The sequence below is a fragment of the Gorilla gorilla genome, chromosome 21 (genome assembly GCF_029281585.2).
Source record: "Gorilla gorilla gorilla isolate KB3781 chromosome 21, NHGRI_mGorGor1-v2.1_pri, whole genome shotgun sequence".
NCBI lineage: Eukaryota > Metazoa > Chordata > Mammalia > Primates > Hominidae > Gorilla > Gorilla gorilla.
In genome coordinates this window covers 58,086,105-58,113,917 of record NC_073245.2, presented here as the reverse complement: position 1 = coordinate 58,113,917, position 27,813 = coordinate 58,086,105, and the positions used below count along the sequence as shown (strand labels likewise).

The 27,813-nt window shown below is 47.3% G+C and overlaps 2 protein-coding genes across 7 annotated transcripts; both read right to left on the bottom strand.

The window, feature by feature from the left end:
• Positions 1-104: 104 nt before the first annotated feature.
• On the bottom strand, positions 105-4,579 carry ZSWIM1 (zinc finger SWIM-type containing 1). 4 transcript variants are annotated; one of them, XM_019017096.3, is made up of 2 exons: positions 4,141-4,579; positions 105-2,797 (listed from the first exon to the last, which is right to left on the bottom strand). In XM_019017096.3, exon 2 carries the CDS (start codon positions 2,735-2,737, stop codon positions 1,277-1,279), a length of 1,461 nt encoding a protein of 486 aa, XP_018872641.3. In that variant the 5' UTR covers positions 2,738-2,797; positions 4,141-4,579; the 3' UTR covers positions 105-1,276. The 4 variants fall into 4 exon arrangements, with proteins under 4 accessions (XP_018872641.3, XP_004062333.3, XP_004062336.3 ...); XM_004062285.4 differs by lacking the exon at positions 4,141-4,579 and adding an exon at positions 4,069-4,125; XM_004062288.4 differs by lacking the exon at positions 4,141-4,579 and adding an exon at positions 3,919-4,103.
• A 1,635-nt stretch (positions 4,580-6,214) lies between these two features.
• Positions 6,215-27,731, bottom strand: ZSWIM3 (zinc finger SWIM-type containing 3). Of its 3 annotated transcripts, XM_055373084.2 has the most exons (3): positions 27,313-27,385; positions 12,480-12,634; positions 6,215-8,636 (listed from the first exon to the last, which is right to left on the bottom strand). In XM_055373084.2, exons 2-3 carry the CDS (start codon positions 12,614-12,616, stop codon positions 6,701-6,703), a joined length of 2,073 nt encoding a protein of 690 aa, XP_055229059.2. In that variant the 5' UTR covers positions 12,617-12,634; positions 27,313-27,385; the 3' UTR covers positions 6,215-6,700. The 3 variants fall into 3 exon arrangements, with proteins under 3 accessions (XP_055229059.2, XP_004062325.5, XP_055229058.2); XM_004062277.5 differs by lacking the exon at positions 12,480-12,634 and having other exon boundaries at positions 27,313-27,731; XM_055373083.2 differs by lacking the exons at positions 12,480-12,634; positions 27,313-27,385 and adding an exon at positions 27,394-27,679.
• Between the last annotated feature and the right edge of the window lie 82 nt (positions 27,732-27,813).

The following is a 27,813-nucleotide window of genomic DNA, read 5'->3' as shown; positions in this document are numbered from 1 at the left end:
GGAACCAACCAGGAGTCACATGTTGTATAACACTCTAAAGTCTATTCTCTCCATGATATACCCTAAACTGCCTTCTATGGAACAAAAAAAACCTAGACAAGTGCTAGAATATGCAACATTCAGTTTTATTGACCCCAGGATGGGACAAGGAAAAAAGTTCAGGGAGCCTGGCTGAGTCAGCTCCCCAGAGGGGCCTCTTCCCCTGTAGGAAGCCTCCCAGCCCAGCTCACTTAAAGGAGACGGGTTAAGTGAGTCATCTCATGACTGGGGCAACTGCTACCAAGCCCCAAACCTCAACCTCACCACCTGATGTTTTATCTCTTATCTTAGACCAGGGGTTGCCATTTATTTTATTTTTTTTAGATGGAGTCTCACCCTCCCAGGCTGGAGTGCAGTGGCAGCAGGATCTTGGCCTACTGCAACCTCTGCCTCCCAGGTTCAAGTGATTCTCCTGCCTCAGCCTCCTGAGTAGCTGGGATTACAGGGCGCCCGCCACCACACCTGGCTAATTTGTGTATTTTTAGTAGAGACGGGGTTTCACTATGTTGGCCAGGCTGGTCTTGAACTCCTGACCTCAAGTCATCTGTCCACCTCAGCCTCCCAAAATGGGATTACAGGCGTGAGCCACCATGCCCAGCTGGATTGCCTGTTTTTTTTAAGACCTTTGAGCTAAGAAAGGTTTTTACCTTATGAAAATGTTAAAACAGGCCGGGTGCGGTGGCTCACGCCTGTAATCCCAGCACTTTGGGAGGCCGAGGCGGGCAGATCACGAAGTCAGGAGATCGAGACCATCCTGGCTAACATGGTGAAACCCTGTCTCTACTAAAAATACAAAAAATTAGCCGGGCGTTGTGGCAGGCGCCTGTAGTCCCAGATACTCGGGAGGCTGAGGCAGGAGAATGGTGTGAACCCAGGAGGTGGAGCTTGCAGTGAGCAGAGATCGCGCCACTGCACTCCAGCCTGGGCGACAGAGACAGACTCCTTCTCAAAAAAAGAAAAAAAATATTAAAACAAAACCAAGAATATACAACAGAGACTGTATGTGGCCACCTGAGTAAACTAAACAGATTAAGATTTGCTGACTCCTGTCTCACTGAGCTAGACACATGCTAGGTAGCAGGCCATGGTAGATGAGAAGACCCTTCAACCTTGTCCTTGTTCTGGAAGGAGGGCCCACGGAAGTACAACAGTGTAAGGGAGTGTGTGTGTGTGTGTGTGTGTATGGGTGGATGTGAGTGTGCACAGGTGCATGAGCATCTCTGGGCATCGAGAATAATCAGAGTTGGACCTGCTCATAAGGCCCAATCCAGCTGTCGGCCAGTTCCCGCAGGGTGCTATACCTCCGCTCAAACTCCTCCTTGGTGCAGTGCTGCAACAGCTGACCCACCTCCTCGGTGAGGTGAGTCACTGCCAGGTGCTTATCCAGGGTCTCACTCCACTTGCTGCCCAGAATGCTGTCTAGACTGGTAGCACAGCCTGCCGTCCACTGAGCCGGCAGCATGTCGGGCTGGAGCACCTGGCGGCGGGCACTGAGCATGGCTAGGATGTGGCGGCAGGGCAGGTGGAAGGCCTGGTTAAAGTAGCAGCTGCAGCTGGCAGGGGGCTGGGGCTGCACCTTATGGGTATCTTCCAGGATCTGTATGTTCATCTTTTCTGAGCCAGAGCCAATGAGATGTGTGGATTTCTGGACCACAGCAAGCTCGCCCAGGCAGAGTTGGGCTGCTGGCCCTGTGCAGATGGCACTGAGGGAGTGCTGGATGTGGGATTCTACCAGCTGCTCCACTTTGGGGCTTTCGGGGATGGTGTCTGAGGGAGCATGATTGTTCTGGGCACACAGGCCCTGGTTGAAGTTTGCCTTGTCTGCAGAGTTCTGCTGCATGTAACGGAACAGAGAAGCCATACCTTGTTTCTCAGATGGGGTGGTACCAAAGAACTGGCTGAGGATGCGGGTGGTGACCTCGAGGCTCTGGAAGTAGCGGCTGCTCTCAGCTCGGCTTCTCCAGCGGTGAGCCAGCCAGATGCGGTCGTTGAGCAGCCAGTGTGAGTGAAGCTCGGGCAGCTTGGCTGGAGGGATGCAGTTGCTCAGGAGTGTATACAACTTTCTCAGGTTGCCTGCTGTGGCTGAGCACATTGTGCTCTGCAGGGAGGTCAGGAGCAGCCTTTCCACGGGCCGTTCAAGGGACAGCTGATAGAACTTGGCCTGGAGGAACTTACAAATGTGGAAGGCTGAGAGAAGGACCTCAGCTGTGGGGAACTCCATGGCTAGGGTAGGCAGTGGAAGGAAATGAGGATCCACCAGGATGGTACAGACTCTCTCCCATGCTGGGTTAAACTTCTTGAATACCTGGAACATCTGGGCCAGGCCTTCAGTGTCCTCCTTGGCAGGGATGGCAAAGTAGACTGCTCGGGCAAGATGACCCTCCAGCTGCACCCGAGGTCCATCCACCAGGAAGGTATATAAGACCTTACCCCTTGGGTTATAGGTCCGGTGGATAAATAAGATCTCAGGGAAATGGTCAAAGACACTTTGCATAAAGCAGCTCTGGTAGTTGAAGGTATCTAACTGGGCAGTCTTGTTAACCTGGTGCAGCAGCATCATAGGTGGGCTTGAGTCCTTAATCAGGAGCCCATTCAGCATTGTCAGGGCCATGGGAGAGATGGGAGCTGTCCAAATGCCAAGGTCAAAATACTTTCTTTGCAGGGCAGCTGACCACGGGGCTTTGAGTCTCTCAAGCATCAAGTAAGTTGAAGCTGGAGGCTAGACAATCATTCCCAGATCTTTTTTCCAAAGATGGGCCTATGGAGAGTAACAGAGGTTTAAGGAGACAGCAGGGACCTGGCTCTTCAATTATTCATCCACACAATATTTGTTGAACACTTACTATATGTCAGCACTGTTCTAGGGGAAGATACACAATAAACATGTAAACAAATAAGCAAAGATATATCCAATAATGAAGCTTACAAAGACCATAAACCTGAGTAACATGTCAGAGAGTAAGCTGGGGAAGGGAGGGATACTTTAGTTAAAGTGGTAATGGAAGGCCTCTCAGGGGAGAAGGATGACATTGGAGCTGAAATCTAAATGATAAGAAGTTAGCTATGGAAAGATATGGTTCCAGGGGATTTAAATAGGTATGGCCAGAGCTGCATATGGCCTTTTAAAAAAATAGCATTCTAGCCAGGTGCAGTGGCTCACACCTGTAATCCCAGCACTTTGGGAGGCTGAGGTGGGCAGATAACTTGAGGTTGGGAGTTCGAGACCAGCCTGGCCAACATGGTGAAAACCCGTCTCTACTAAAAATACAAAAAGAATTAGCCGGGTGTGGTGGCCCATGCCTGTAGTCTCAGCTACTCGGAAGGCTGAGGCAGGAGACCTGCTTGAACCCAGGAGGCTGAGGTTGCAGTGAGCCGAGATTGCGCCACTGCACTCCAGCTCTGGGTGACAGAGTGAAACTCTGTCTCAAAAAATAAAATAAAATAAAAATACGATTTTATATTTATAAATGACTGATTGGCATCCATTCTTTCCTTTGGTCGTGGTATGTATAAGAGAACTGCAATTGCTCCAAACTTGCTGTGTTATCTTGGGCAAGTCAATGACCTTCTCTGAGCCTCAATCCCTTCCACCATAAAATATGGCTAACAAATGTGCATAGCTTCTCCTGCCTCTACTATATCCCTCTTTTAGCAGCAATACTCTATTCCATTGTTTCCTCTATTTGGCCCCAGACCGAGTTACTGTCCTCATTTTACAGATGATAAACTAAGGCTCAAAGAAGCTAAGTGACTTGCCCACCATTACTCTGTAAGTAGCTGAAAGTTGAGTCTTTGGTTCGGGATCCTGACTGCTGTCCACAGTACCTGGGGTCCAAAAACCAACAGAGGGAATACGGCCTTTGACCTCTCACCTCTAACCTGGGTGGGAGATGTGGATGTCTGACGTTCCCAGAGTCCAGCTGGAGCCGGATGAGAAGAAAACCTCCCTCCCAACCCTTTGGGAGCTGTGTGACGGCTAACTGCGGTGATCCGCTGTCTCACACTTCCACCCCTTCAGGAAGCACTCACCCACAGCCAGGCTCCGTCGCCATTTCTCCCTATTTGACCCTGCCTCCAACTCTGACTGACATCCAAACTCACCAACCACAGCGTCAGCATCGCAGTGACTCGGACCAATGTCTGAGGAATTCGCTTTCAGGCTTTAGCGCCACGGACCAATCGTAGCGTGACGATTCACGGGCGGGCCGTGTTGCCAGGGTTACAAGGCGCTGGCTGGAGGTAAAGATACTTGCATCTGGGAAAGCTGAGCCTTGAAGCTGGAGCTCCGGGGCCTCCCTTCAGGCTAGGCGACTGGAAGGACACGTTACTATGGAAACTCCCTCAAAAGCAGAAAATGAAAAGGAAAATAAATAGCAGTTATATATATTTTTTCTTTTTCGAGATGGAGTCTCGCACTGTCGCCTGGGATGGAGTGCAGTGGCAAGATCTCGACTCACAGCAACCTCCGCCTCCCAGGTTCAAGCAATGATTCTCCTGCCTCAGCCTCCTGAGTGGCTGGGATTACAGGCACCCGCCACCACGCCCAGTTAATTTTTTGTATTTTTAGTAGAGACGGGGTTTCACCCTGTTGGCCAGGCTGGTCTCGAACTCCTGGCCTCGTGATTCGCCCACCTCAGCCTCCCAAAGTGCTGGGATTACAGGCGTGAGCCACCGCGGGTTTTGTTTTGTTGTGTGTGTGTGTGTGTGTGTGTGTGTGTGTGTGAAACTCTAAAGCCCCTGGAGTTTAGGAAACAGTGCATATATAGTCGTAACGCATATTCTACCTTATGGGGAAACTGAGTTCCAGGTCTCAAATTCTACTCCTCCTTTGGGGATCAGGAGTCCAACTTTTAGAGCTGAGGAAATCCAGATCCCCTTAAACAAGCCAAAACTTGGCATTCTCTAGCCCAACCCCCTCCAGTATTCTACAGAATGATGCCATGACTTATTTAGGGTCCTATTACAGTAGTGCAAGGGCCTACTGACTGGTCTCTTGTCCTCAGTTCCCTTGAAGATGGCAGACTTAGAAAACTGGGTGTTTACCAGGCCTTGGAGGATTAAGATTACCAACTAGCAACATCAAATCAGTGTTGGTACTTACGCATCAAAAATGTTATTGGGCTGGGTGCAGTAGGTCATCCCTTTAATCCCAGCACTTTGAGAGGCTGAGGCAGGTGGATTGCCTGAGATCAGGAGTTCAAGACCAGCCCAACCAACATGGTGAAACCCCATCTCTAAATACAAAAAATTAGGCAGGCGTGGTGGAACATGCTTATAATCCCAGCTACTCAGGAGGCTGAGGCAGAATCGCTTGAACCCAGGAGGCAGAGGTTGCAGTGAGCCGAGATTCTGCCATTGCACTCTAGCCTGGGCAACAAGCAACAAGAGCGAAACTCCATCTCAAAAAAAAAAAAACAAAAAACAAAAAGGTGCTTATGTAAACCTAGAGGGGAAATCTGGGATTAGAACAGGCCAACATGCTAATTTTTACAGAGGAAACTGAGGTCAAAGAAATTGCCCACAGTTCCCCAGCAAATTGCTGGCAGTCAAGTCTAAGATTCAGGTTTTTCCCCCACACCCTCCAGTCTATTTGGCCTCTTCCCGCTAGAATATAAGGAAACCTGAAATCAACCTTGAAGGCTTAGTTGTAGGAAGGAGGCAAATTAAGACGCAGATTGCCAAATCCTTGAATGTGAGGCATCAGGTTCTATTTGGCTCCACAACCCCATTAGGTTGCTAATACTTAATTTTCTTTTCTTTTTGTTGTTGTTGTTTTTTGCTTGAGATAGAGTCTCACTCTGTCACCCAGGCTGGAGTGCGGTGGCACGATCTAGGCTCACTGCAACCTCTGCCTCCTGGGTTCAAGCGATTCTCCTGCCTCAGCCTCCCAAGAAGCTGGGATTACAGGTGCGCCACCACGCCTGGCTAATTTTTGTATTTTTAGTAGAACAGGGTTTCGCCATGTTGGCCAGGCTGGTCTCGAACTCCTGACCTCAGATGATCCATCCACCCGCCTCGACATCCCAAAGTGCTGGGATTATGAGTGTGAGCCACTGCGCCTGGCCTCAATTTTCTTTAAAATTAATAAATCCACCTAGAGCAGCCACTTCCTAACTGTAAAGTCGAGTCCTATTGCTATGCAATTCCTCTTCCTTCCCTGATCAAGCAGAACACATTTCCCTTGTTTATTTAATTTTATTAAAAACAACTTTAATATGAATAAAAAGTTACAAATAAGATTCTTCATAAAGAGCAGCAACAGCCAAAGATCATCCTCATTCCCTTTGTCCCTGAAAACAGGCCCTTTTACCAGACCGATTTTGTCTCACCCTAACCTGAGGCAGGGATTCATCTTTGCAGGGCAAATAAGATCTGATCTCAGGGGCTGGGGGAGGAAGAGGGTGACCTTGCAGCACGGAGATAACTTTGGCCTTGAACAACAACTGAGGCTCCCAAGGAATGCCAAGAGTAGGGCTGAAAAGGGGCAGATTGAAAGGACTGTCACACAGTGGAGTTCCTTTCCTCTCTACTGTAACAATATTCCTAGCCCCACCTAGGAAGACATTGGCTAAAATGCTAAACCCTAGTATGTCCTGCCCACTTTAAACTCTCACACTTCCAAGGAGAAGTGTTTGTGGTCCAATGCTTCAGCTAAAGTGCTTCAATAATGCATCACCGCTGTAGCAGGAGGGAATCCCTCCCCTTCTTCTTGCTTTCCCCAGAGGAAAGGGAGGCGGCCCACGTCCTTAAAGTCTCCTGGCTGCTGAAGGAGCTCAGATGGCTGGGAGGGGCCAGCCCAGATATCCACAATCTTGCGCAGGGTGGAGTAGCGTTCCTCCAGCTCTGGCCCCTCGGTCTGCATGAGCAGGTTTGCTAACTCCCTGCTTAGGTCCTGAATCATGTCGTTCCGTCCTTGCTTCTCAGGCTGGCCTGTGTTTGGGACCACATCACGATCCTGGAGCTCCCCACTGGGCCCAAGGAGGTGCTGGTACTTCTTCTGCCACCGGCGGCACACCATGGCTTCACCAACCGGCTGCTGGCTGGTGTGCAGCAGAGCCAAAATGTGTCGGCATGGCAGGTGGTACCATTGTTGAAAGGAACAGCTGCAGCTACAGCCATCTTTGCTAACCTGGTGAGAGTCCTCTAGCAGCTGAACGTCCACTGAAGAGCCAGCCATGTCCACCAGGTGGGTGGAGTTCTGTACCACCTCCCACTCATTGTGGCACAGCTTGTAGGCTAGTTCAGAGCCACTCTGGTGCAAGGTGTCCAGCATGCCAACCTGCGAGGGCGGCACCTGTGACTGCTCCTGTACCTGTACCTGCTGTGCGTCTGGCTTGGTCTCTTCTGCAGGGAGGCTGGTAAGGCTCTCTCCACAGATTCCAAAAGTCTTCTTGGACTTCAGTGGCATGCTTGCCGGCCGAGCTCTCTTTAACTTGGGAGGAGCTGTGGGCAAGTTCTTCAAGCCTTTGGTATTAAAGAAGTCTATGTAATCCACAAAGCAGAGGATGCAGTCCAGCAGGGACTGCTGTTCCCGAAAGAGGCTTGACACCTTGCTGGTGACAATGTCTAGGCTGTCCATGTAGGTGTTACACGCAAGCAGGCCCTTCCTAACATGCATGTACCACAGCAGTTCACAGGTGAACCAGTGGGCCTGCAGGAAGTTGAAGAGATCCTCATCCAGTAGGGCCTGGGACATCTGGCAGAGATTTTTCAGGCTGGCTTCGGAAGTGACAAACACGGCCTCCCGCAGGGCTTCCTTCATGAGCCTTTTAAAGGATGGATTTGCTGAACTACGATGCAACTTCTTTTCCAAGAGTCGGGTTGTGTGGTAGATGGAAAGGAGGATGCGGGCAGCAGGAAAGATCTCCTGCAGGATAGCCCGGTAATGGAATGAAGGGTCCACAAAGACCACCTTGACCTTGGGCCAATCGGAGTTGAACTCTGTGAAGATGCTCAGCATCTTGGCCACAGAAGTGGCTGTCTCCGCCTTGAGCACAGCAAAGTGCACCACTCGACTTTCTCGTTCCTTGTTCTCCACCAAGAAAGCATAGAGGATGTGGCCCTGGGTGTTCTCCACCCGGTGTAGCAAGAGATTCTCTGGGAAGCGGATGAACAGGTCACTCATCTTACTGCTCTGGAAGCTGAGCCGGTCCAGGTGCTGGCTGTCACCCACACTGAAGGAAGCCATGGAACCCTCATCTACCTTAAGAAAGTTCTTCATCACTTTTGCTATCTTGGCCAGGTCAGAAGGAGTGATGCCTTCCTGCTCTGGCTTTGAGGACACTTGTACCTTATCTAGGCAAAACGATGGCTCAACCAGGGACTTCTCGGCAGTGTCAAGGTCTTTTTTGGTTGTGGGCTGCACAAGCTGGAGTCTCTGCAGGCACATTGTCTTTTGAGATTTGCCAGTGGTGTCTCCTCCAGGACTAGCCACTTTAGAGTCACCATGTATGTGCTGTGTGTTTAGTTCACTGATAAATAGTCTATCTAGTCTCTCGTTGTACCTTAGGAGCAAGTACGCTGGGCACATGTCTGCCTCCCGCGTTCTCTTCCTGTTTGATTGGGTCCGAATGCAGACAAATTTCACCTGCACATACCTAGGGAAGGTAGAGGTAACAATGAGAAAGGTGCTGACCACCCCCCACCCCTTATAAAGATAAGACCCTGAAGGGGGCTGGGTACAGTGGCTCATGCCTATAACCCCAGCACTTTGGGAGGCCGAGGTGGGAGGATCACTTGAGCCCAGGAGTTTGAGACCAGCCTGGGCAACATGGCGAGACCCTGGCTCTACAAAAAATTTAAAAATCAGCCAGGTGTGGTGGTGTATTCCTGTGGTCCCAGCTATTCAGGAGGCAAAGAAGGGAGGATCGCTTGGGCCTGGGAGGTTAAGGCTGCAGTAAGCCATGTTCATGCCACTGCACTCCAGCCTGGGCAACAGAGTGAGACCCTGTCTCAAAAAAACAAACAGCTGGGCGTGGTGGCTCACACCTGTAATCCCAGCACTTTGGGAGACCGAGATGGGCGGATCACCAGAGGTCAGGAGTTGAAGACCAGCCTGACTACCAACATGGAGAAACCCCAACTCTACTAAAAATACAAAATTAGCCGGGCATGGTAGTGCATGCCTGTAGTCCCAACTACTCGGGAGGCTGAGGCAGGAGAATCGCTTGAACCCGGGAGGCGGAGGTTGCGGTGAGCTGAGATCGCGCCATTGCACTCCAGCCTGGGCAACAAGAGCAAACTTCCGTCTCAAAACAAAAAAACAAAAAAACAAAAAACAAACAAACAGGAAAAACCCGTAGGGCCAAGTGTAGTGGTTCCCAACTGTGGTCCCAACTACTCGGGAGGCTGAGGCTGGAGGATTGCTTGAACTCAGGAGTTTGAGGCTGCAGTTAAGCTCTGATTTGTGCCACTGCACTCCAGCCTAAGCAACAGATCAAGAGTCTATCTCTTTTTTTTTTAAAAAAGAAAAGGATTTATATATTAATAGAATTAAGGAAGGCTGGGCAGGGTGGCTCATGCCTGTAATCCCCGCACTTTGGGAGGCCAAGGAGGGCAGATCACAAGGTCAGGAGTTTGAGACTAGCCTGGCCAACATAGTGAAACCCTGTCTCTGTTAAAAATACAAAAAATTAGCCAGGCATGGTGGCAGGCACCTGTAATCCCAGCTACTCGGGAGGCTGAGGCAGGAGAATCCCTTGAACCTGGGAGGCAGAGGTTGCAGGGAGCCGAGATCACGCTATTGTACTCCAGCCCAGGCAACAGTGCAAGACCCCATCTCAAAAGCAAGCAAACAAACAAACAAAAAATAGAATTAAGGAAAGAAGGAAGGCTGGGTGCTGTAGCTTACGCCTGTAATCCCAACACTTTGGGAGGCCAAGGTGGGAGGACTGCTTGAGATCAGCCTGGGCAACACAGCAAGAGACTGTTTCTAATTAAAAAAAAATTTTGGCCAGGTACGGTGGCTAACGCCTGTAATCCCACCACTTTGGGAGGCCGAGGCGGGTGGATCACGAGATCAGGAGATCGAGACCATTCTGGCTAACATAGTGAAACCCCGTCTCTACTAATTAGCTGGGTGTGGTGGCAGGCGCCTGTAGTCCCAGCTACTTGGGAGGCTGAGGCAGGAGAATGGCGTGAACCCGGGAGGCGGAGCTTGCTTGCAGTGAGCCAAGATGGCGCCACCGCACTCCAGCCTGGGTGACAGAGTGAGATTCTGTCAAAAAAAAAAAAAAAAAAAGTTAAAATTAAAACCCCCCCCAAATCAGGGCACGTGTTCTCAGGATTTCCTGAGAGTTGTGTCATGGGGAAAAAAACAATAACAACAACAAAATCCCCATGAACCAAGAAGAGATTTACATTAACTCTCCAGTCCCAGTATAGTCAGCTCTTTCTTTAAGAGCCTCTCCAACTCCAGCCCCCTTCATATTCCTCTTCCGCACTTCTAAGCCCCAACTCCATTCTCTCTTGGTTGCCATTTGTAGCTGCCAACAATTCACCCTGAGGCAGGACAAGAGGGCAAATAGACAAGCAGCAGCAGCAGAGTGCTTAGCTGGTTACTCCCGTTTAAAATGTCCCCATTGTTTGTGTCTTTTGGGAACTACCACTGTCTCTTCCTTCTCCAGATAGCAAAGATAAAAGCGAGGCTCCAAGGACATTGGACTAGATCAGTGGTTCTCAACTGAACTTTTCAGGGAATGTTTTGGGGCTAGGGAATGTTTGGTCCTCCTTTTTAAGAGACAAGATTACTGCTCATCTTTCTTTTTGAAATTAAAGTCTCACTCTGTCACCCAGGCTGGAGTGTAGTGGTGTAATCTCGGCTCACTGCAACCTCCACCTCCGGGGTTCAAGCGATTCTCCTGCCTCAGCCTCTAGAGTAGCTGGGATGACAGGCATGCAGCACTGCACCTGACTAATTTTTGTATTTTCAGTAGAGTCAGGGTTTCACCATGTTGGCCAGGCTGGTCTCGAACCCCTGACCTCAAGTGATCCACCCGCCTCAGCCTCCCAAAGTGCTGAGATTACAGGCGTGAGCCACCGCCCTCGGCCTCTTTCTTTCTTTTTTGAGACAAGGTCTCACTGTTGCCCAGGTTGGTGTCCAACTTCTGGGCTTGAGCAATCCTCCCACCTTAGCCTCCCAAGTAGTTGGGATTACAGGCATGAGCCACTGCATCTGGCTTCTGCTCATGTTTCATTTAAAGAAAAATGTCCACATCCTATGAAAATTTGATAACCACTGGGCTAGATGATATTTAGGGTCTTTTCCAGCTTTGTCATTCTAGGCTTAAAGTGATGATTCAAAACACAACGGCAGTTAAATTGAGTATCTGTTCTTATCTCTATTCAACCAGTTTCAAGGCCCAAATCAGGTGTCACCATCTTAGAAAGTCTTTGCCCCAAGCCACAGTAATTGCTCCTGCCTCTGAATTCATAGCATTTATCTATAAGGCTTAGCAGATTCTCTGGGTAGCACTATATCTAATGGCTAAAGAGAGGGGACACTGGAGGCTGACTGGATTTGAATACTGGCTCTACTACTCATAAGCTGTTCAACCTTAGGCAAGTCAATCACCTCTCTGTATACAGTTTCCTCATCATAAAATGAGATAATCTTATGGTTGTTATTAAGATTAAATGAGCCACAGTCAAAATATTTAGTCCAAAGCCTGATTCAGCCTTTTGTTTACCCTAAATACAAGTCAGCTATTATTATTACAGCTTTTATGCCTTGTGACATTTTCTTAGATGTTTATCCAGTGCCTTTCCAATTGGATGGGGATGTCCTCAAGTGTCGGGACTATTATTCCTCAGGGTAGTCCAAGCCTCTAACACAATGCTGTGCCTTCAGCAGATGCTTTTTTTTTGAGATGGCGTTTCACTCTTGTTGCCCAGGCTGGAGTGCAATGGCTCGATCTCGACTCACTGCAACCTCTGCCTCCTGGGTTCAAGCGATTCTCCTGTGTCAGCCTCCTGAGTAGCTGGGATTACAGGCATGCGCCACCATGCCCGGCTAATTTTGTATTTTTAGTAGAGACGGGGTTTCACCATGTTGGCCAGGCTGGTCTTGAACTCCTGACCTCAGATGATCCGCCCACCTCGGCCTCCCAAAGTGCTGGGATTACAGGCGTGAGCCACTGCGCCCGGCTCAGCAGATGCTTATGGATGATGTACTGGATGAATGGATCATGGACCACCAATGGGTGGGATGGGTCACACCCCTCCCTCCTCAGGGCGTGCCCTAGCCCAAAGACCAGGGGAAGGGAAAAAAATCTCACCCCCTGGCCTGACGTGGCATAGCCTAGAAGCTCCACCTGCACTTTTCCAAATACTCTAATCCAGCTGGTCCAGTTTGCTCACCCTGTGGGGCAAGCTTGGGAAAACAGGATGTGTGAGTCTCACAGTAACAGGCTGGAGGGGTTTGGGGCTGAGAGTGTCTGTACCTATTGCGTGCACAGTGCGGGGGTGGTGCCATCTCTAGCTCTGGGCCAGGAAGGGATGGAGCAGTCCAGTAGTACAGCGAGGCCAGTGAGGGGTGACCACTTGTGGTCTCCGCTTGTCTCTCCAGCCTTGTTTTCATCACCTTGTTTTTTGTGTCCTAGAAAGACAAAATGCCTACAACTTTGTGTGTTCACCATGCTCTGTCTCACCTTTGTGCATGTCTGTCCCTTTGTCTGGAATGCCCTTCCTACCTTCCCTCCTTGCAAACCTTGCTCATCCTTCAGGACTACGTGCACCCATTATCTTTTCTAGGAAGCCTTCCTCAAGCCCTTAGTTGGGTACTACTCTTCTGCTGACTCAACATCTTAGCCTAACTCTAGCTCATCAAGTTATATTGACTTTATGTGTACTTAGTGAACATTTGTTGAGCTATTCCAAAGAAAGGTACTAGTGAGTGCCCACCACAAAGCTCCTTGTACCATTCCTGGCTCCATTTATGTCTGCCCCTCCCAGGGCGGGAACCTGGATACTCTTTTTGATTCTTCTTTCTCACCTACGTCCAATATGTTAACAAGTCTTTTAGTTCTCCCCTACCACTGCTACATGTATTGAGGATTTATTATATATCTGGCTACATGAAGCCCCCAATGTGCATCATTTTACAGTAGGAAAAGGATTCTATTATCATCTACATTTTACAGATGGGAAAACAAGCTTAAAGAGGTTCTCAAGGATGAGAATCTGGGATTTAATCCTCCAGCTAAGACCTGGGGACATGGGATTTGTACTGCTTGTTTGTCTGCAGTCTGACTAGTTAACCATTATGCTGCCTTCCTTCAATATATTTATCCTTTCTCTGAATTCCTACTTTTACCCTCCTCATCTTGACTCCCAACATATTGGATAGGTTCAAAACTTCCTTAAGGATCTCTAAACATACTTTTTTTTTCTTTTTTTCTTTGAGACAGATATTCGTTCTGTTGCCCAGGCTAGAGTGCAGTGGTGTGATCTTGACTCACTGCAACCTCCGCCTCCTGGGTTCAAGCAATTCTTCTGCCTCAGCCTCCCAAGAGCTGGGATTACAGGTGCCTGCCACCATGCCTGGCTATTTTTTTCTTTCTTTTTTTTTTTTTAGTAGAGATGGGGTTTCACTCCTGTGTAATCTCTCCCCTGACTAGACTTTGAGAGTAGAGACTCTGTAGCCTTTGGAACAACTTGTACAGTATTTGGTACACAGAATTCAGTAAATGTTTGAAATTAAACAAATGACTTGTCCAAAGTTATAGTCAGTAAGAGTAATAGTGCTAGGACTAGGAGCCATGTCTTCTAAGAAAATTCTATCCCAGTGATCTTCCTATTATACTACTTATGTCATAGGAAGAACTTTTTATGCCTCAGTCATTCATTTGACATTCATAGAGCACCTATTATGTGCCAGACACTGGAAACACCATTGGCTCCTTTACCTCTATAGTTACAGTAGAAAAACACAAACATCTACAGAGTAGATTGGAAGGAAGCAAGACTGGTTGACTCCCTCCAGATCCTGGTTAAGTGCTGTTAGATATAAGCACTAAAGGAGATTCAGGAAAGTATAAAACCATGTCCCCATCTTGAAGGGAGTTTATGCCTTTACCAGGGAGACAGTAAGTACAGATGAATATAACTATAGTGCTCAATGAATTCTTGCAAAAGATGTCTGTGCTTCAATACATGTTATATCTCAATAGAAGATTAAGGGAAACAGAAAAAAAATAACTTCAACCTAGCACTCATTAAGTTTGGAATTCATGATTCAAACAACAGCTTGCATCATGACTTCCAGTAGCTGGGCGCCGTGGCTCACACCTGTAATCCTAGCATTTTGGGAGGCCAAGGTAGGTGGATCACTTGAGGCCAACAGTTCATGACCAGCCTGGCCAACATGGAGAAACTCCATCTCTACTAAAAATACAAAAAATTAGCCAGGCATGCTGGTGCACACCTGTAATCTCAGCTACTCGGGTGGCTGAGGCAGAAGAATCACTTGAACCCAGGAGGCAGAGGTTGCAGTGAGTCAAGATCACGCTACTGCACTCCAGCCTGGGCGACAGAGTGAGACTTTGTCTCAGAAAAGTAAAAAAATAAAAATAAATTCCACTTAGCTATGTGACCTTAGACAAGTCACTTCACTTCCTCTAAGCCTCCAATTTCTTATCTCTATATATATGGAAATAACAATATGAATAATCAGTACCACTTAAAGTGAATTAATTTAAAAAGCTATAACAGGAATTGTTGGTTGCCAGCTCAACATCCTTTGTCCCTTCTTTTCTATTTTCTTCAGTTGTCATTCCTCCCCCACATCACTACATGCTTCAGGGCTAATCTAAGTCAATTAAGGTAATTGTATTAGGAATGGGCATGGATATTGGCCCAATTCGGGACAAAGAAACATGACAGGAAATTGGCAGGAAACCAAGGAAGGCTTTTTTTTTTTTTTTTGAGACGGAGTCTCCCTCTGTCACCCAGGTTGGAATGCACTGGCACGGTCTTGGCTCACTGCAACCTCCGCCTCCCGGGTTCAAGCGATTCTCCTGCCTCAGCCTCCCGAGTAGCTGAGACTACAGGCATGCTACCATGCCCGGCTAATTTTTGTATTTTTAGTAGAGACAGGGTTTTACCATGTTGGTCAGGCTGGTCTCAAACTCCTGACCTCGAGATCCGCCTGCCTCAGCCTCCCAAAGTGCTAGGATTACAGCCACCACGCTCGGCCTTTTTTTTTTTTTTTTTGAGACGGAGTTTTGCCCTGTTGCCCAGGCTGGAGTGCAGTGGCAAGATCTCGACTCACTGCAACCTCCGCCTCCTGGGTTCCAGCGATTCTCCTGGCTTAGCCTCCCGAGTAGCTGGGATTACAGGTGCCCGCCACCACGCCTGGTTAATTTTTGTAGTTTTAGTAGAGATGGGGGTTTCATCATGTTGGCCAGGCTGGTCTTGAACTCCTGACCTCGTGATCCACCCACCTCGGTCTCCCAAAGCACTGGGATTACAGGTGTGAGCCACCACGCCCGGCAAGAAAGGCTTTTTCTTCTGGATGTGACTCCTGCATTTGTGCCATGTGGGGAGCCTTCCTAAGGACAAAGCTGAGACCTGAACATGGCAGAGTGGAAAAATGCAGAGTCCAGGCCACTGAGACAATGACCTTTGGAGGCCCACCTCTGGGCTTCTAAGTATCTGCAATAAGCCATTTTGAGTCAGGGTTTTCAGCTAATTGCAGCCAAAAACATACCCAGACACATTTCCTCTTTTTTTTCTTTTGAGACGGAGTTTCGCTCTTATTGCCCAGTCTGGAGTGCCATGGCATGATGTCGCCTCACTGCAACCCCTGCCTCCCAGATTCAAGTGATTCTCCTGCCTCAGCCTCCCGAGTAGCTGGGATTACAGGCGCCCACCATCACGCCTGGCTAATTTTTTGTATTTTTAGTAGTGACAGGGTTTCACCATGTGGCCAGGCTGGTTTTGAACTCCAGGCCTCAAGCAATCCACCTGTCTTGGCCTCCCAAAGTGCTAGGATTATAGGCATGAGCCACTGCGCCCGGCCACCCAGAAACATTTCACAGGGAATAGTGATAAACAAGATCTGGGTGGAACTTTATCACTACCACCCAGATAATGATAAACAAGATCTGGGTGGAAAATGAGACTAAAATTATGAAGTTAATATTATATTTAGCAGGGCCGGGCACAGTGGCTGATGCCTGTAATCCCAGCACTTTGGGAGGCCGAGGTGGGTGGATCACCTGAGGTCAGGAGTTCAAGACCAGCCTGACCAACATGGTGAAACCCTGTCTCTACTAAAAATACAAAAATTAGCTGGGCATGGTGGCTTGTGCCTGTAATCCTAGCTACTCAAGAGGCTGAGGCAGGAGAATTGCTTGCACCCGGAGGTGGAGGTTGCAGTGAGCCGAGATTGCGCCACTTCACTCCAGCCTGGGTGACAAAACAAGACCCTGTCTCAAAAAATAATAATAATTATTATTATATTTAGCAAAAGTAGGTTATAATGGCAGCTATATGCCAATTCTCAGAATAATCAAAGAATGACTTAAAGCAACTATTCTTTTCCTAGTATAGTTTTCCCGAACACTAGGCCAGGTGCAGTGGTTCACGCCTGTAATCCCAACACTTTGGGAGACCGAGGCGGGTGGATCACTTGAGGTCAGGAGTTCAAGACCAGCCTGGCCAACATGGTGAAACCCCGTCTCTACTAAAAATACAAAAATTAGCCGGGTGTGGTGGCGCATGCCTGTAATCCCAGCTACTCAGGAGGCTGAGGCTGCAGTGAGCCAAGGTCGCACCACTGCACTCCAGCCTGGACAGGAGAGCAAGACTCTATCTCAAAAAAAAAAAAAAAAATTCCCAAACACTATACTTCATTTCCTGTCTCACTTTTGCAACATAAAAAAGATGGTTTTGCCAAAATATTCCTTAGCTTTACTAAGTTTCCCAAGGGCTTAATTTTTCCTAGGCAAATCCTCTACTTTTCAAGTTTTTACCATCTCATCATCTTTGTTGATTTCCCTTCTTCCTTTGTTAACTGGTATAAGGCTGAAGGTTTTCTATCATCACTTTCAGGGATTTCGCCTAGTCCTACAACTTTTGGGAGATGTGCCATTTCAGTCTACAGTCAGTTTTATTTACATTTGCATTACCTTGATGCTTAATGTATCTCTTCATCAGCCAGAAATTGACTACCAAACATGTTAATGGGACTGGCAGGGATAAGCAGAGGGATGGTTAAGTAGTGACTAATTTTATAAGTAGTTTGTTAGCAAGATTTTTGTGTGATGACTTTTGCTTTTCTATATAGCCTTGTAACTATGGATACATGGATAATGAAAACTCTGATAACAAGGGTTCTGCCAAAGGTGTGGTAGGATTGAGACAATTCTTGTAAAGTTCCTAGCAGAGAAGGAATGAGCTCCAACAAAGTGTTTACAAATGGTGGCTGTTAACCTGAACAGCAATGGAGAGAGACAGCCAAGTACTTCATAGTTTAAGAAACATCAATCCCTCAAATGGCATAACAAAAAGAAAAACAACCGTCATAAAAATATGAGAGGGGAAACTGGGCATAAAGTCACAGACTCTTCCCAGTTGATAGCAATATTTCAAGAAAAATGAAAGTGGAGGCCACAGTTTAGATATACTCCAAGGCCAACTGCCCACAGCCACATAGCCGGAATTTAAGATATCCTGATTCCCTGAAATGTAGCTCTAATCAATCATAAACAGAACACAAAGCTTTACATCCTTGTCCACATAATTCAGTAAAATTAAAGGAATCAACTATAGACAAAACAGTTTGAACAGCTCTACTGGCTGTAAACAGATTGTTAATGTATAACAGCCAATCACAAAAAAGGTCAAAATCCTTCCTTAGGCTTTATTAACACTGCCCTCACTACAGTGACTGGAGCATCTTACCAATCTCCAACTGTTCTTTTGTGTGCATAATAAAATTTTTTCTGGCCGGGCGCGGTGGCTCACGCCTGTAATCCCAGAACTTTGGGAGGCTGAGGTGGGTGGATCACTTGAGGTCAGGAGTTCGAGACCAGCCTGGCCAACATGGTGAAACCCTGTCTCTACTAAAACTACAAAAATTAGCCGGGCGTGGTGACGGGCACCTGTAATCCCAGCTACTCAGGAGGCTGAGGCAGGAGAATTGCTTGAACTCGGAAGGCGGAGGTTGCAGTGAGCAGAGATAGCGTCACTGCACTCCAGCCTGGGTGACAAGAGTGAGACTCTGTCTCAAAAAAAAAAAAAAAAAAAAATTTCTAACTTGATCTGATTTTATTTTTTTGACATGAACTTTTGGTCATTTAGTGGTAATTCCCGGAGCAGGTATCTTTGACTCCCTTTCAAATAACTACCGCTTTCTATTACATACTATAGTTACAGCTTCAGCAGACATTTACTGAGCACTGTTTTAGGTGCTATGAGCATTTTCCTTTCCTTTTCTTCTTTCTCTCTTTTTTTGAGACAGGGTCTCTGTTGCTCAGGTAGGAGTGCAGTGGTGCAAACATGGCTCACTGTAGCTTGAAACTCCTGGGCTCAAGTGATCCTCCGACTTCAGGCTCCTGAGTAGCTGGGACCACAAGAACATGTCACCACGACCAGTTAATTTATTTTTTGTAGAAACGGGGTCTCGCTATGTTGCCCAGGCCGGTCTTGAACTTCTGGGCTCAAGCAATCCTCCCACCTTGGTCTCCCAAGTGCTGGGATTACAGGCATGAGCCACTGCCCCTAGCCTGAATTTCCTTAATCATCCCCACACCCTTCTCATTTTGTAAAGGATGAAACTGTGTCAAGAGGCTAAGTTTTGCCCAAGGTCAAGGGCAAGGGGGGGTCTTTTTTACTCCAGAGCTCTTCCTTTTAATTGTTAGGCCAGTTTTGTAGAAAAAGAATTCCCAATGACCTTTACATCTGCCATAGCCACCCATATAATATTTGCACTATTATTTTCAATTTTATTTTTTGAGATGGAGTCTCGCTCTGTCACCAAGACTGGAGCGCAGTGGTGAGATCTCAGCTCACTGCAACCTCTGCCGGGTTCAAGTGATCCTCCTGCCTCAGCCCCCTGAGTAGCTGGGATTATAGGTGCCACCACCACACCCAACTAATTTGTGTATTTTTAGTAGAGACGGTTTCACCATGTTGGCCAGGCTGGTCTTGAACTCCTGGGCTCAAGCAATCCTCCCACTTTGGCCTCCCAAGTGCTGGGATAACAGGCATGCCCCCTAGCCTGAATTTTTTTTTCTTTTTCTTTTTTTTTTTTTTTTTTGAGACAGAGTCTCACTCTGTCGTCCAGGCTGAAGTGCAATGGTGTGATCTCGGCTCACTGCAATCTCCGCCTCCCAGGTTCCAGCAATTCTCCTGCCTCAGCCTCCCGAGTAGCTGGGATTACAGGCGCCTGCCACCACGCCCGGCTAATTGTTGTATTTTTAGTAGAGATGGGGTTTTACCGTGTTAGCTAGGATGGTCTCAATCTCCTGACCTCGTGATCCGCCCGCCTCAGCCTCTCAAAGTGCTGGGATTACAAGCATGAGCCACCACGCCCGGCCCTGAATTTTTCTTAATCATTGCCACACCCTTCTCATTTTGTAAAGGATGAAACTATGTGAAGAGGTTAAGTTTTACCCAAGGTCAAGGGCAAAGGCAATCTTTCACTCCAGAGCTCTTCCTTTTAACCCTTAGGCCAGCTTTTCCAGAAAAAGAATTGCCAATCACCTTTACATCTGCCATAGCCACCCATATAATATTTGCACTATTCTTTTCTTTTCTATTTTTTGAAATGGAGTCTCACTCTGTCACCCAGGCTGGAGTACAGTGGCACGATCTTGGCTCACTGCAAGCTCCGCCTCCCGGGTTCACGCCATTCTCCTGCCTCAGCCTCCTGAGTAGCTGGGACTACAGGCGCTCGCCACCAGGCCTGGATAATTTTTTTTTTTTTTTTTTTGAGACAGAGTTTTGCTCTTGTTGCCTAGGCTGGAGTGCAATGGCATGATCTTGGCTCACTGCAACCTCTGCCTCCCAGGTACAAGCAATTCTCCTGCCTCAGCCTCCCAAGTAGCTGGGATTGCAGGTGTGCGCCACCACACCCAGCTATTCTTTGTATTTTTAGTAGAGATGGGGTTTCGCCACGTTGGCCAGGCTGGTCTTGAACTCCTGACCTCAAGTGATCCACCCGCCTCGGCCTCCCAAATTGCTGGGATTACAGGTGTGAGCCACTGCACCCGGCTACATGCCTGGATAATTTTTTTTGTATTTTTAGTAGAGACGGGGTTTCTCCGTGTTAGCCAGGATGGTCTTGATCTCCTGACCTCATGATCCACCCGCCTGGGCCTCCCAAAGTGCTGGGATTACAGGCGTGAGCCACCACGCCCGGCCCTGCACTATTATTTTCAAAAATTTTTTTGAGATGGAGTCTCACTCTGTCACCCAGGCTGGAGTGCAGTGGCGTGATCTCAGCTCACTGCAGCCTCCGCCTCTCGGGTTCAAGGGATCCTCCTGTTTCAGCCCCCTGAGTAGCTGGGATTATAGATTCCCATCACCGTGCCTGGCTAATTTATGTATTTTTAGTAGAGTTGGTTTCACCATGTCGGGCAGGCTGGTCTCAAACTCCCGACTTTAAGTGATCCGCCCGCCTCGACCTCCCAAAGTGTTGGGATTATAGGCGTGAGCAACATCCAGCTGTAAATGGTTTTCTTTAAATTAGTTCACTTGCTTTACTTTGCTTATCAAGGAACTTTATGTTTACATATTCACATAAGTATTTATATCATCTCACCTGACCACCCAGTAATATGTGTATTTGGCTGCAGAAACATGTACTAAATTACCTCCTAAAAACATTTCCCCCACCAACCCTCCAGTCCCCCAAGACACCCATGTATCACTCAAAAAGCCCAAGACAGTGAGCTCTGCACAGAGCCAGTTTGCAATAAATGATCCAAGAATGTCCTTTATAACATCACAATCAGCAGTCAACTTGTTTCTGCTAAAGACCTGTGCTGCTCATGAATTCACCGCCTCCTAAGCTATCTCAGTCCGCTATTGTCCTCAGGGGTGGAGCCTACAATTTCCTCATCTTTGTACTCCAGCTCATCTTTGTACTCCTGGCCCATGGTAAACACTTAGCCTCTTACTACAAGTTTGTTGAGGGAAAAATGGACGAGTGACATTAGAAAACTATTAGAGCCCAGTGGCTAAGTATAACAATTAAGAGCTCTGTCAGTAAATAGGCTGGGTCTAATTTTCAGTTATTTTTGTTGTTGTTTTGAGACAGAGTCTCGCTCTGCTGCTCAGGCTGGAGTGCCGTGGTGCCATCTCAGCTCACTGCAGCCTCCTCTTCCTGGGTTAAAGTGATTCTCTTGCCTCAGCCTCCTGAGTAGCTGGGATTACAGGCACGTACCACCACGCCTGGCTAATTTTTTAATTTTTAGTAGAGAAAGGGTTTCACCATGTTGGCCTGGCTGGTCTCGAACTCCTGACCTCAGGTGATCTGTCCACCCTGGTCTCCCAAAGTGCTGGGATTACAGGCATGAGCCACTGCGCCCAGCCCTAAACTATTTGTCTCTTAATGTTTGACTTCTCCTGGCTCTGTCTCCCCATCTGTAAAACAATACAATATTTGTGGACTATTTTCCATCTACAAGGCACTGCTGTAAGCACTTTACATGTATTAACTAATTTAGTGGGAACAGCAAAATTTGCCTCTGACAAGGTTATTCAGAGAACCAGGTCAGGTAATAAAGGTGAATGTGCTTTGTAAAGTATCTGCAAAATCTCAGGGCTGACAGCTTTTTCTGAGCAAGAGCCTGCATTGGTTTAGGGTGTCAACCAGCACCCCCACCCTGTTCCTGACAATCAGCATAAGTGTCACCATCACCCCTCCACAGGGCACCCTGGGTTTTTCCTTTGGAGCTCTACTACCACTTTAAGGAAATTATTATTTCTGTGATTATAGATTAGTATTTGTCTCCACAAGAGCTGAGATTCAATTTATATTTTTCAACAACGTATCTCCAGACACCAGCATGGAGTAACTTTTTAGTTAACAACTGCAAAAAACAAAACCAAAAAAAAAACAAACAAAAAAACAAGGAAATCAATGAAAGTCAAATCAAATTGCCCATACGGTGGCATAATTTCCAAGATATATTGGTAAGTGAGAAGAGCCAGGTACAGCAGGTACAGAAGGCTATGTCTAAATAGCATGCTGCCACTTGTGTTAAAACAACAAAAAGATGCAAATGCATATAAAAGACATGTTTGTTCAGCCTCAGTATCTCTCAGGAAGGTAACGCTGATTGCCTCTATATAATAATGCAGTGGGCCAGGCACAGTGGCTCATGCCTGTAATCCTAGCACTTTGCAAGGCCGAGGAGGGAGGATCACTTGAGCCTAGGAGTTCAATATCAGTTTGGGCAACATAGTGAGACCTCGCCTCTACAAAAATAAAAATAAATAAATACATAGGCTGGGCGTGGCAGCTCACAGCTGTAATCGCAGCCCTTTGAAAGGCTGAGATGGGTGTATAACTTGAGGTCAGGAGTTCAACACCAGCCTAGCCAACATGGCAAAACCCTGTCTCAACTAAAAATACAACAATTAGCCAGGCGTGGTGGTGCATGCCTGTAGTCTCAGCTCCTTGGGAGGCTGAGACAGGAGAATCACTTGAACCCGGGAGGCAGAGGTTGCAGTGAGCCAAGATTGCACCACTGCACTCCAGCCTGGGTGACAGAGCAAGACTCCATCTCAAAATAAGTAAGTAAGTAAATAAATAAAAATGAAATAAATAAATAGATAAAAAAGATAATGCAGACTGGGCACGGTGGCTCACATCTGTAATCCCAGCAGGGGAGGCTGAGGCTGGTGGATCACCGGGTCAGGAGATCGAGACCTTCCTGGCAAACATGGTGAAACCCCGTCTCTACTAAAAATACAAAAATTAGCTGGGTGGGGTGGTGCGTGCCTGTAATCTCAGCTACTTGGGAGGCTGAGGCAGGAGAATCGCTTGAACCAGGGAGTCAAAGGTTGTGGGGAGCCAAGATTGTGCCACTGCACTCCAGCCTGGCGACAGTGCGAAACTCCATCTCTCAAAAAAAAAAAACCAAAAAAAAAACCAAAAACAAAAACAAAAGCTAATGCAGTGGAGGTGACCCTTTTAGTCCCTTCTGTACTGTTTGAAAATATTTTTAATTATGTTAACCACTCAAAAACAAAAACACTTTTTATTTATTTATTTTGAGACAGAGTCTCGCTGTGTCGCCCAGGCTGGAGTGTAGTGACATGATCTTGACTCACTGCAACCTCCGCCTCCTGGGTTCAAGTGATTGAATTGTGCCTGGCCCAAAAACACTTTTAAAATTGTTCACCTTCAAAAACGAAAACAGGTCCAGCATGGTGGTTCACATCTGTAATCCCAACACTTTGGGAGGCTGAGGCAGGAGGACAGCTTGAGCCTAGGAGTTCAGGACCAGCCTGGGCAACATGGCAAGACCCTGTCTCTACACAAAAAATTGAAAAAAAAAATTAGCCTGGCATGGGGGTGCATGCCTGTAGTCCTAGCTACTTAGGAGGCTGAGGTAGTAAGATTACTTGAGGCCAGGATTTCAAGGTTACAGTAAACTATGATCCTCCCACTCTACTCTAGCCTGGGCAACAGAGCGAGACCTTGTCTCCTAAAACAAACAAAACAAACCCCAACCCACCAACCTGCTTATCAACCCTCCAATTTCCTTTCCTGCTGCTCCAGCATAAATCCTTCCTTCTAGCTAAGCAGGTCTCCTCATGGCTTTTGTATGTGCGTGCAAACATACATCACTGCTTGCTTTTTTTTTATTTTTTTTTAGAGACAGGATCTTACTCTGTTGTTGCCCAGGCTAAAATGTAGTGTGCAGTGGTGCGATCATAGCTCACTGCAACCTCTGACTCCTGGGATCAAGCAATCCCCCTGCCGCAGCCTCCAGAGTAGCTGGTACTACAGGCACACACCACTATGCCTGGCTACTTTTTGTATTTTTTGTACAGACGAGGTTTTGGCATGCTGCCCAGGCTGGTCTAGAACGCCTGGCCTCAAGCCATCTGCCTGCCTCAGCCTACCAAAGTGCTGGAATTATAGGTGTGAGCTGCCACGCCTGACCCCTAATTTTAAATTTTGTTTTGTGGAGACGGGGATCTCATTTTGTTGCCCAGGATTATAGTCTGGGCTGGTCTCAAACTCTTCATTTCAAGCAATCTCCCTGTCTTAGCCTCCCAAAGTATTAGGATTACAAGTGTGAGCCACCGTGCCCAGCCCATCACTGTTTTCTAATAGAAGCACGTCATGTTTACGTCTGTACTGACTCACACCATTTTTACCTCCAGGATATTACTCTTCTTGTGGCAGGCAGAATGGTCCCTTGAAGATGTCCTTGTCCTAATCCTAGACTCTGTGAATATGTTAGGTTACATGGCAAAGGAGAATTAAGGTTGCAGATAGAATTAAGGTGGCTATCAGCTGACTTCAAAATAGGGAAATTATCTGGGATTATCTGGGTGGGCCCAATATAATCACAAGGATCCTTAAAAGTGGAAGAGGGAGGCAGAAGAGGGAGTCAGAGACGTGATGGCAGAAGCAAGGTCAGAGTGATGTGATGACTCAACCTGCTACTGCTGGCTTTGAAGATGGAGGAAGGGGGCCATGACCCAAGGTGTGTTGGGCAGCCTCTAGGAGGTGGAAAAGGAAAGGAAAAGGATTCTTTTTTATTTTATTTTATTTTTTTTTTGAGATGGAGTCTCGCTCTGTTGCCGAGGCTGGAGTGCAATGGCACGATCTTGGCTCACTGCAACCTCCACCTCCCGGCTGCAAGCAATTCTCCTGCCTCAGCCTCCCGAGTAGCTGGGATTACAGGCATGTGCCACCTCGCCTAGCTAATTTTTGTATTTTTAGTAGAGACGAGGTTTCACCATGTTGGCCAGGATGATCTTGAACTGCTGACCTCAAGTGATCTGCCCACCTTGGCCTCCCAAAGTGCTGGGATTACAGGCATCAGCCACTGCACCCGGCGGGAAATGGATTCTTACCCAGGGACTCCAGAAAGAAATACAGCCCTGCAGACATCTTGATTTAGCCTGCTAAGACCTGTGCCTGACTTCTAACCTAAATAACTCTAAGATAATAAATTTGTGTTGCTTTGCACCACTAAACTTGTGGTAATTCACTAGAGTGGCAAACAGAAAACCAATACAGCTTCTGACAGCTCTCCATCTTTGGGGGCCCAGCTCAAGCCTCCCTTTCACTTTTACGTCTCTAGCTCGCAGTGATTTTTCTCTTCTGAGTTCCCGCAGCACCTATTTCCCTGAATCACATGGTTAGTACTTGATAACTCACTCATTCAATAATTATTTAATGCCTGCTATGGGCCACACCTTGTGCTAGCCACCGGAGATGGTCTTCCTGAAGGGTGTTTAGGGGCAACTGTGGTTTTTTTTTTTTTTGTATTCCTCTCATTGCTTAGCAAGGTCCTACCCATAAACGACAAGGTCCAAACACCTCACAATGGTCCCTAAAGACCCTTAGACTGCAAATGACTTCATCTCCTGCCAAACATGGTATCCCTCACTGTTACTCTAACATGCCAACCTTCTTTCATGTATCTTTGTCTTTGCTCATGTAGGTCCTTCTGCACAGCAACTTCTGGTCAAATGCCTCCATGGTACTCAGTAATTAACCACAGATCTACTCTAGCACTCTACATTCATTCACAGCCCAGGGAAACCATCAATTCCAGTGTGAAGACTTCCCCCACCTCCCAGGCATTTGTCATTCATTTCTTTCTCTGTATATTTCATCTTTTTTTTTTTTTCCACATTCCTTTTAAAGCATTTATCACACACCAGTTTGCTTGAGTTCAGTTTTATCCTAGTTCTCTGAGGATAGTTTGAACACTTATTCATCTTTATGTCACCTATACCCAGCATAGCACTGGACTTCAGAACAGTGGAAAGAATATAGCCTGGCTCTCTAATTGAGGAGCTTTGGTTGAGCATCTCAATCCAAGTCTCAAACTCGGATATGCTTTAACTCTGAGTTGGCCCGCATGCTCTGAGTTAAAATTTGAACTGATATTCAATTTTTTAAAATGGGAAAATCCACATAAAGTGTGGATTTCTGACAACTCTTGCCCAAAATTCTGGCAACACTAGATCTTTATTTTCATATGGCAGCCATCAGCTGGAGCTGATTAGATGGCATCTGCTCTCCATTTTGCCCATTTCACACTTCTGTTGTCCCTAGCACAAAGACCTGGTGTTGGTTGCTATTTCATCATTATTTTTCTTAAAGTAAAATTCAAAGTTAAAAGTTTCTTACATTGGGCTGTTTCACCTAATCCCTGAAGGCATTTGAGTTTTCAACTCCTGTCTTAACCTCTAAGCCTGACTTTTCATCTGTCAAATCTTCTCATCTGTCAAATGGAAAAAAATAACATTTATCTATAATTCTGAAAAAAAGCCCTGCAGGGTAAAGCATGCATAGAGAACACTGCCTGGCACATGGAAAGTGTTTGAAAACGGTTAATATAAGGAGCTCAAAAACCATTTACAAAATGAATGAATAGACCAGGCACAGTGGCTCATGCCTGTAATCCTAACACTTTGAGACGCCGAAAGATCGCTTAGTCCAGGAGTCTGGGAACAGCCTAGCCAACATAACAAGACCCAGTCTGTACAAAATCAAATAATTAGCCAGGCATGGTGGCGTGCACCTCCAGTTCCAACTACTTGAGAGGCTGAAGTGGGAGGATCGCTTGAGCCCAGCAGTTGAAGGCTCAGTGAGCTGATTGTGCCACTGCACTCAAGCCTGGGGGACAGAGTGAGACCCTGTTTCAACAAATATATAAGAACTAAAAACTGAATGAATGAATGAACGAACATTCCAACGACCATGTGACTGTTTTGTAAAGAGGAGACTGATGAAGGAAATTATCGCCAAGGTGTTTTTATCCGTTTATGAAAGCCATACTTTGTATTTGGGTTGCTGCAGCTGCTCAAAACAATGGGAGAAACTGCAGTTATAAATTCCAGAAAAGCCTGTGAATGGAGTGAAAGTGGAGTGGGTGGTCAAAAACCAATGGCCGTGGAGGCTTAGCTCTCTTCACAAGGCACACAGCAGGTGCTCAATGAGTGCCTGTTGAATGAATGGCCACGCAGCCCAATGAGTGCCTATGCACCCCTCCTCCTCCAGGCAGCCCTCCGGAGGTCCAGCCTCCTCCCCACCCTCTTGGCCCGCCCCGCCCCGCCCGCCCTTACAGGATGTCTTCGCGGATGGAGGTGCCATGGTTGAGGTTGTGGAAGCGGACGGAGACGCAGTCCCTGAGAATGAAGGAGCACCTGTTCTCCCTTTTGTAGGCGCTGAAGCACTCCTTGAAGTCCTCATAGGTCTTGAAGCAGCTGCCCAGCTCCATGGCCGCCCCCACAACCCACACTAGGGGCTGGTCCCAGCCCGGGCCCAAGATCACACCAGGGGTCAAAGGTCACACTATGAGGGTTTATAGGCAGGCGTGGGCCCAGAATGCCTTAAGGGTCCGCCCCAACTGGGTGGCCTATTCTGGAACTCAGGCAGGAACCCTAGGCGTGACCGGGTTACAAGAGGAAGGGGGTGTATTTGCTATCTGACAGGGGAAATGACACTCAGTCCATATTATCCAGTCCCGAGGTTCCGCCTCCTCAGCGACATATCCAGTCACACACAGGATTCGCAGATTGGCATTCATTTTCTCCAATTGCTAGAGAAAGAGGGCCACGGCCACC

What these genes read in the sequence shown, in the direction of transcription:
- ZSWIM1 (XM_019017096.3), bottom strand. Translation starts at nt 2,737, where the DNA reads ATGCTTGAGAGACTCAAAGCCCCGTGGTCAGCTGCCCTGCAAAGAAAG.
- ZSWIM3 (XM_004062277.5), bottom strand. Translation starts at nt 27,467, where the DNA reads ATGGAGCTGGGCAGCTGCTTCAAGACCTATGAGGACTTCAAGGAGTGC. An exon ending in TCCATCCGCGAAGACATCCT is followed by an intron (nt 8,637 to 27,312) that starts GTAAGGGCGGGC and finishes TACCTTCCCTAG; the next exon opens with GTATGTGCAGGTGAAATTTG.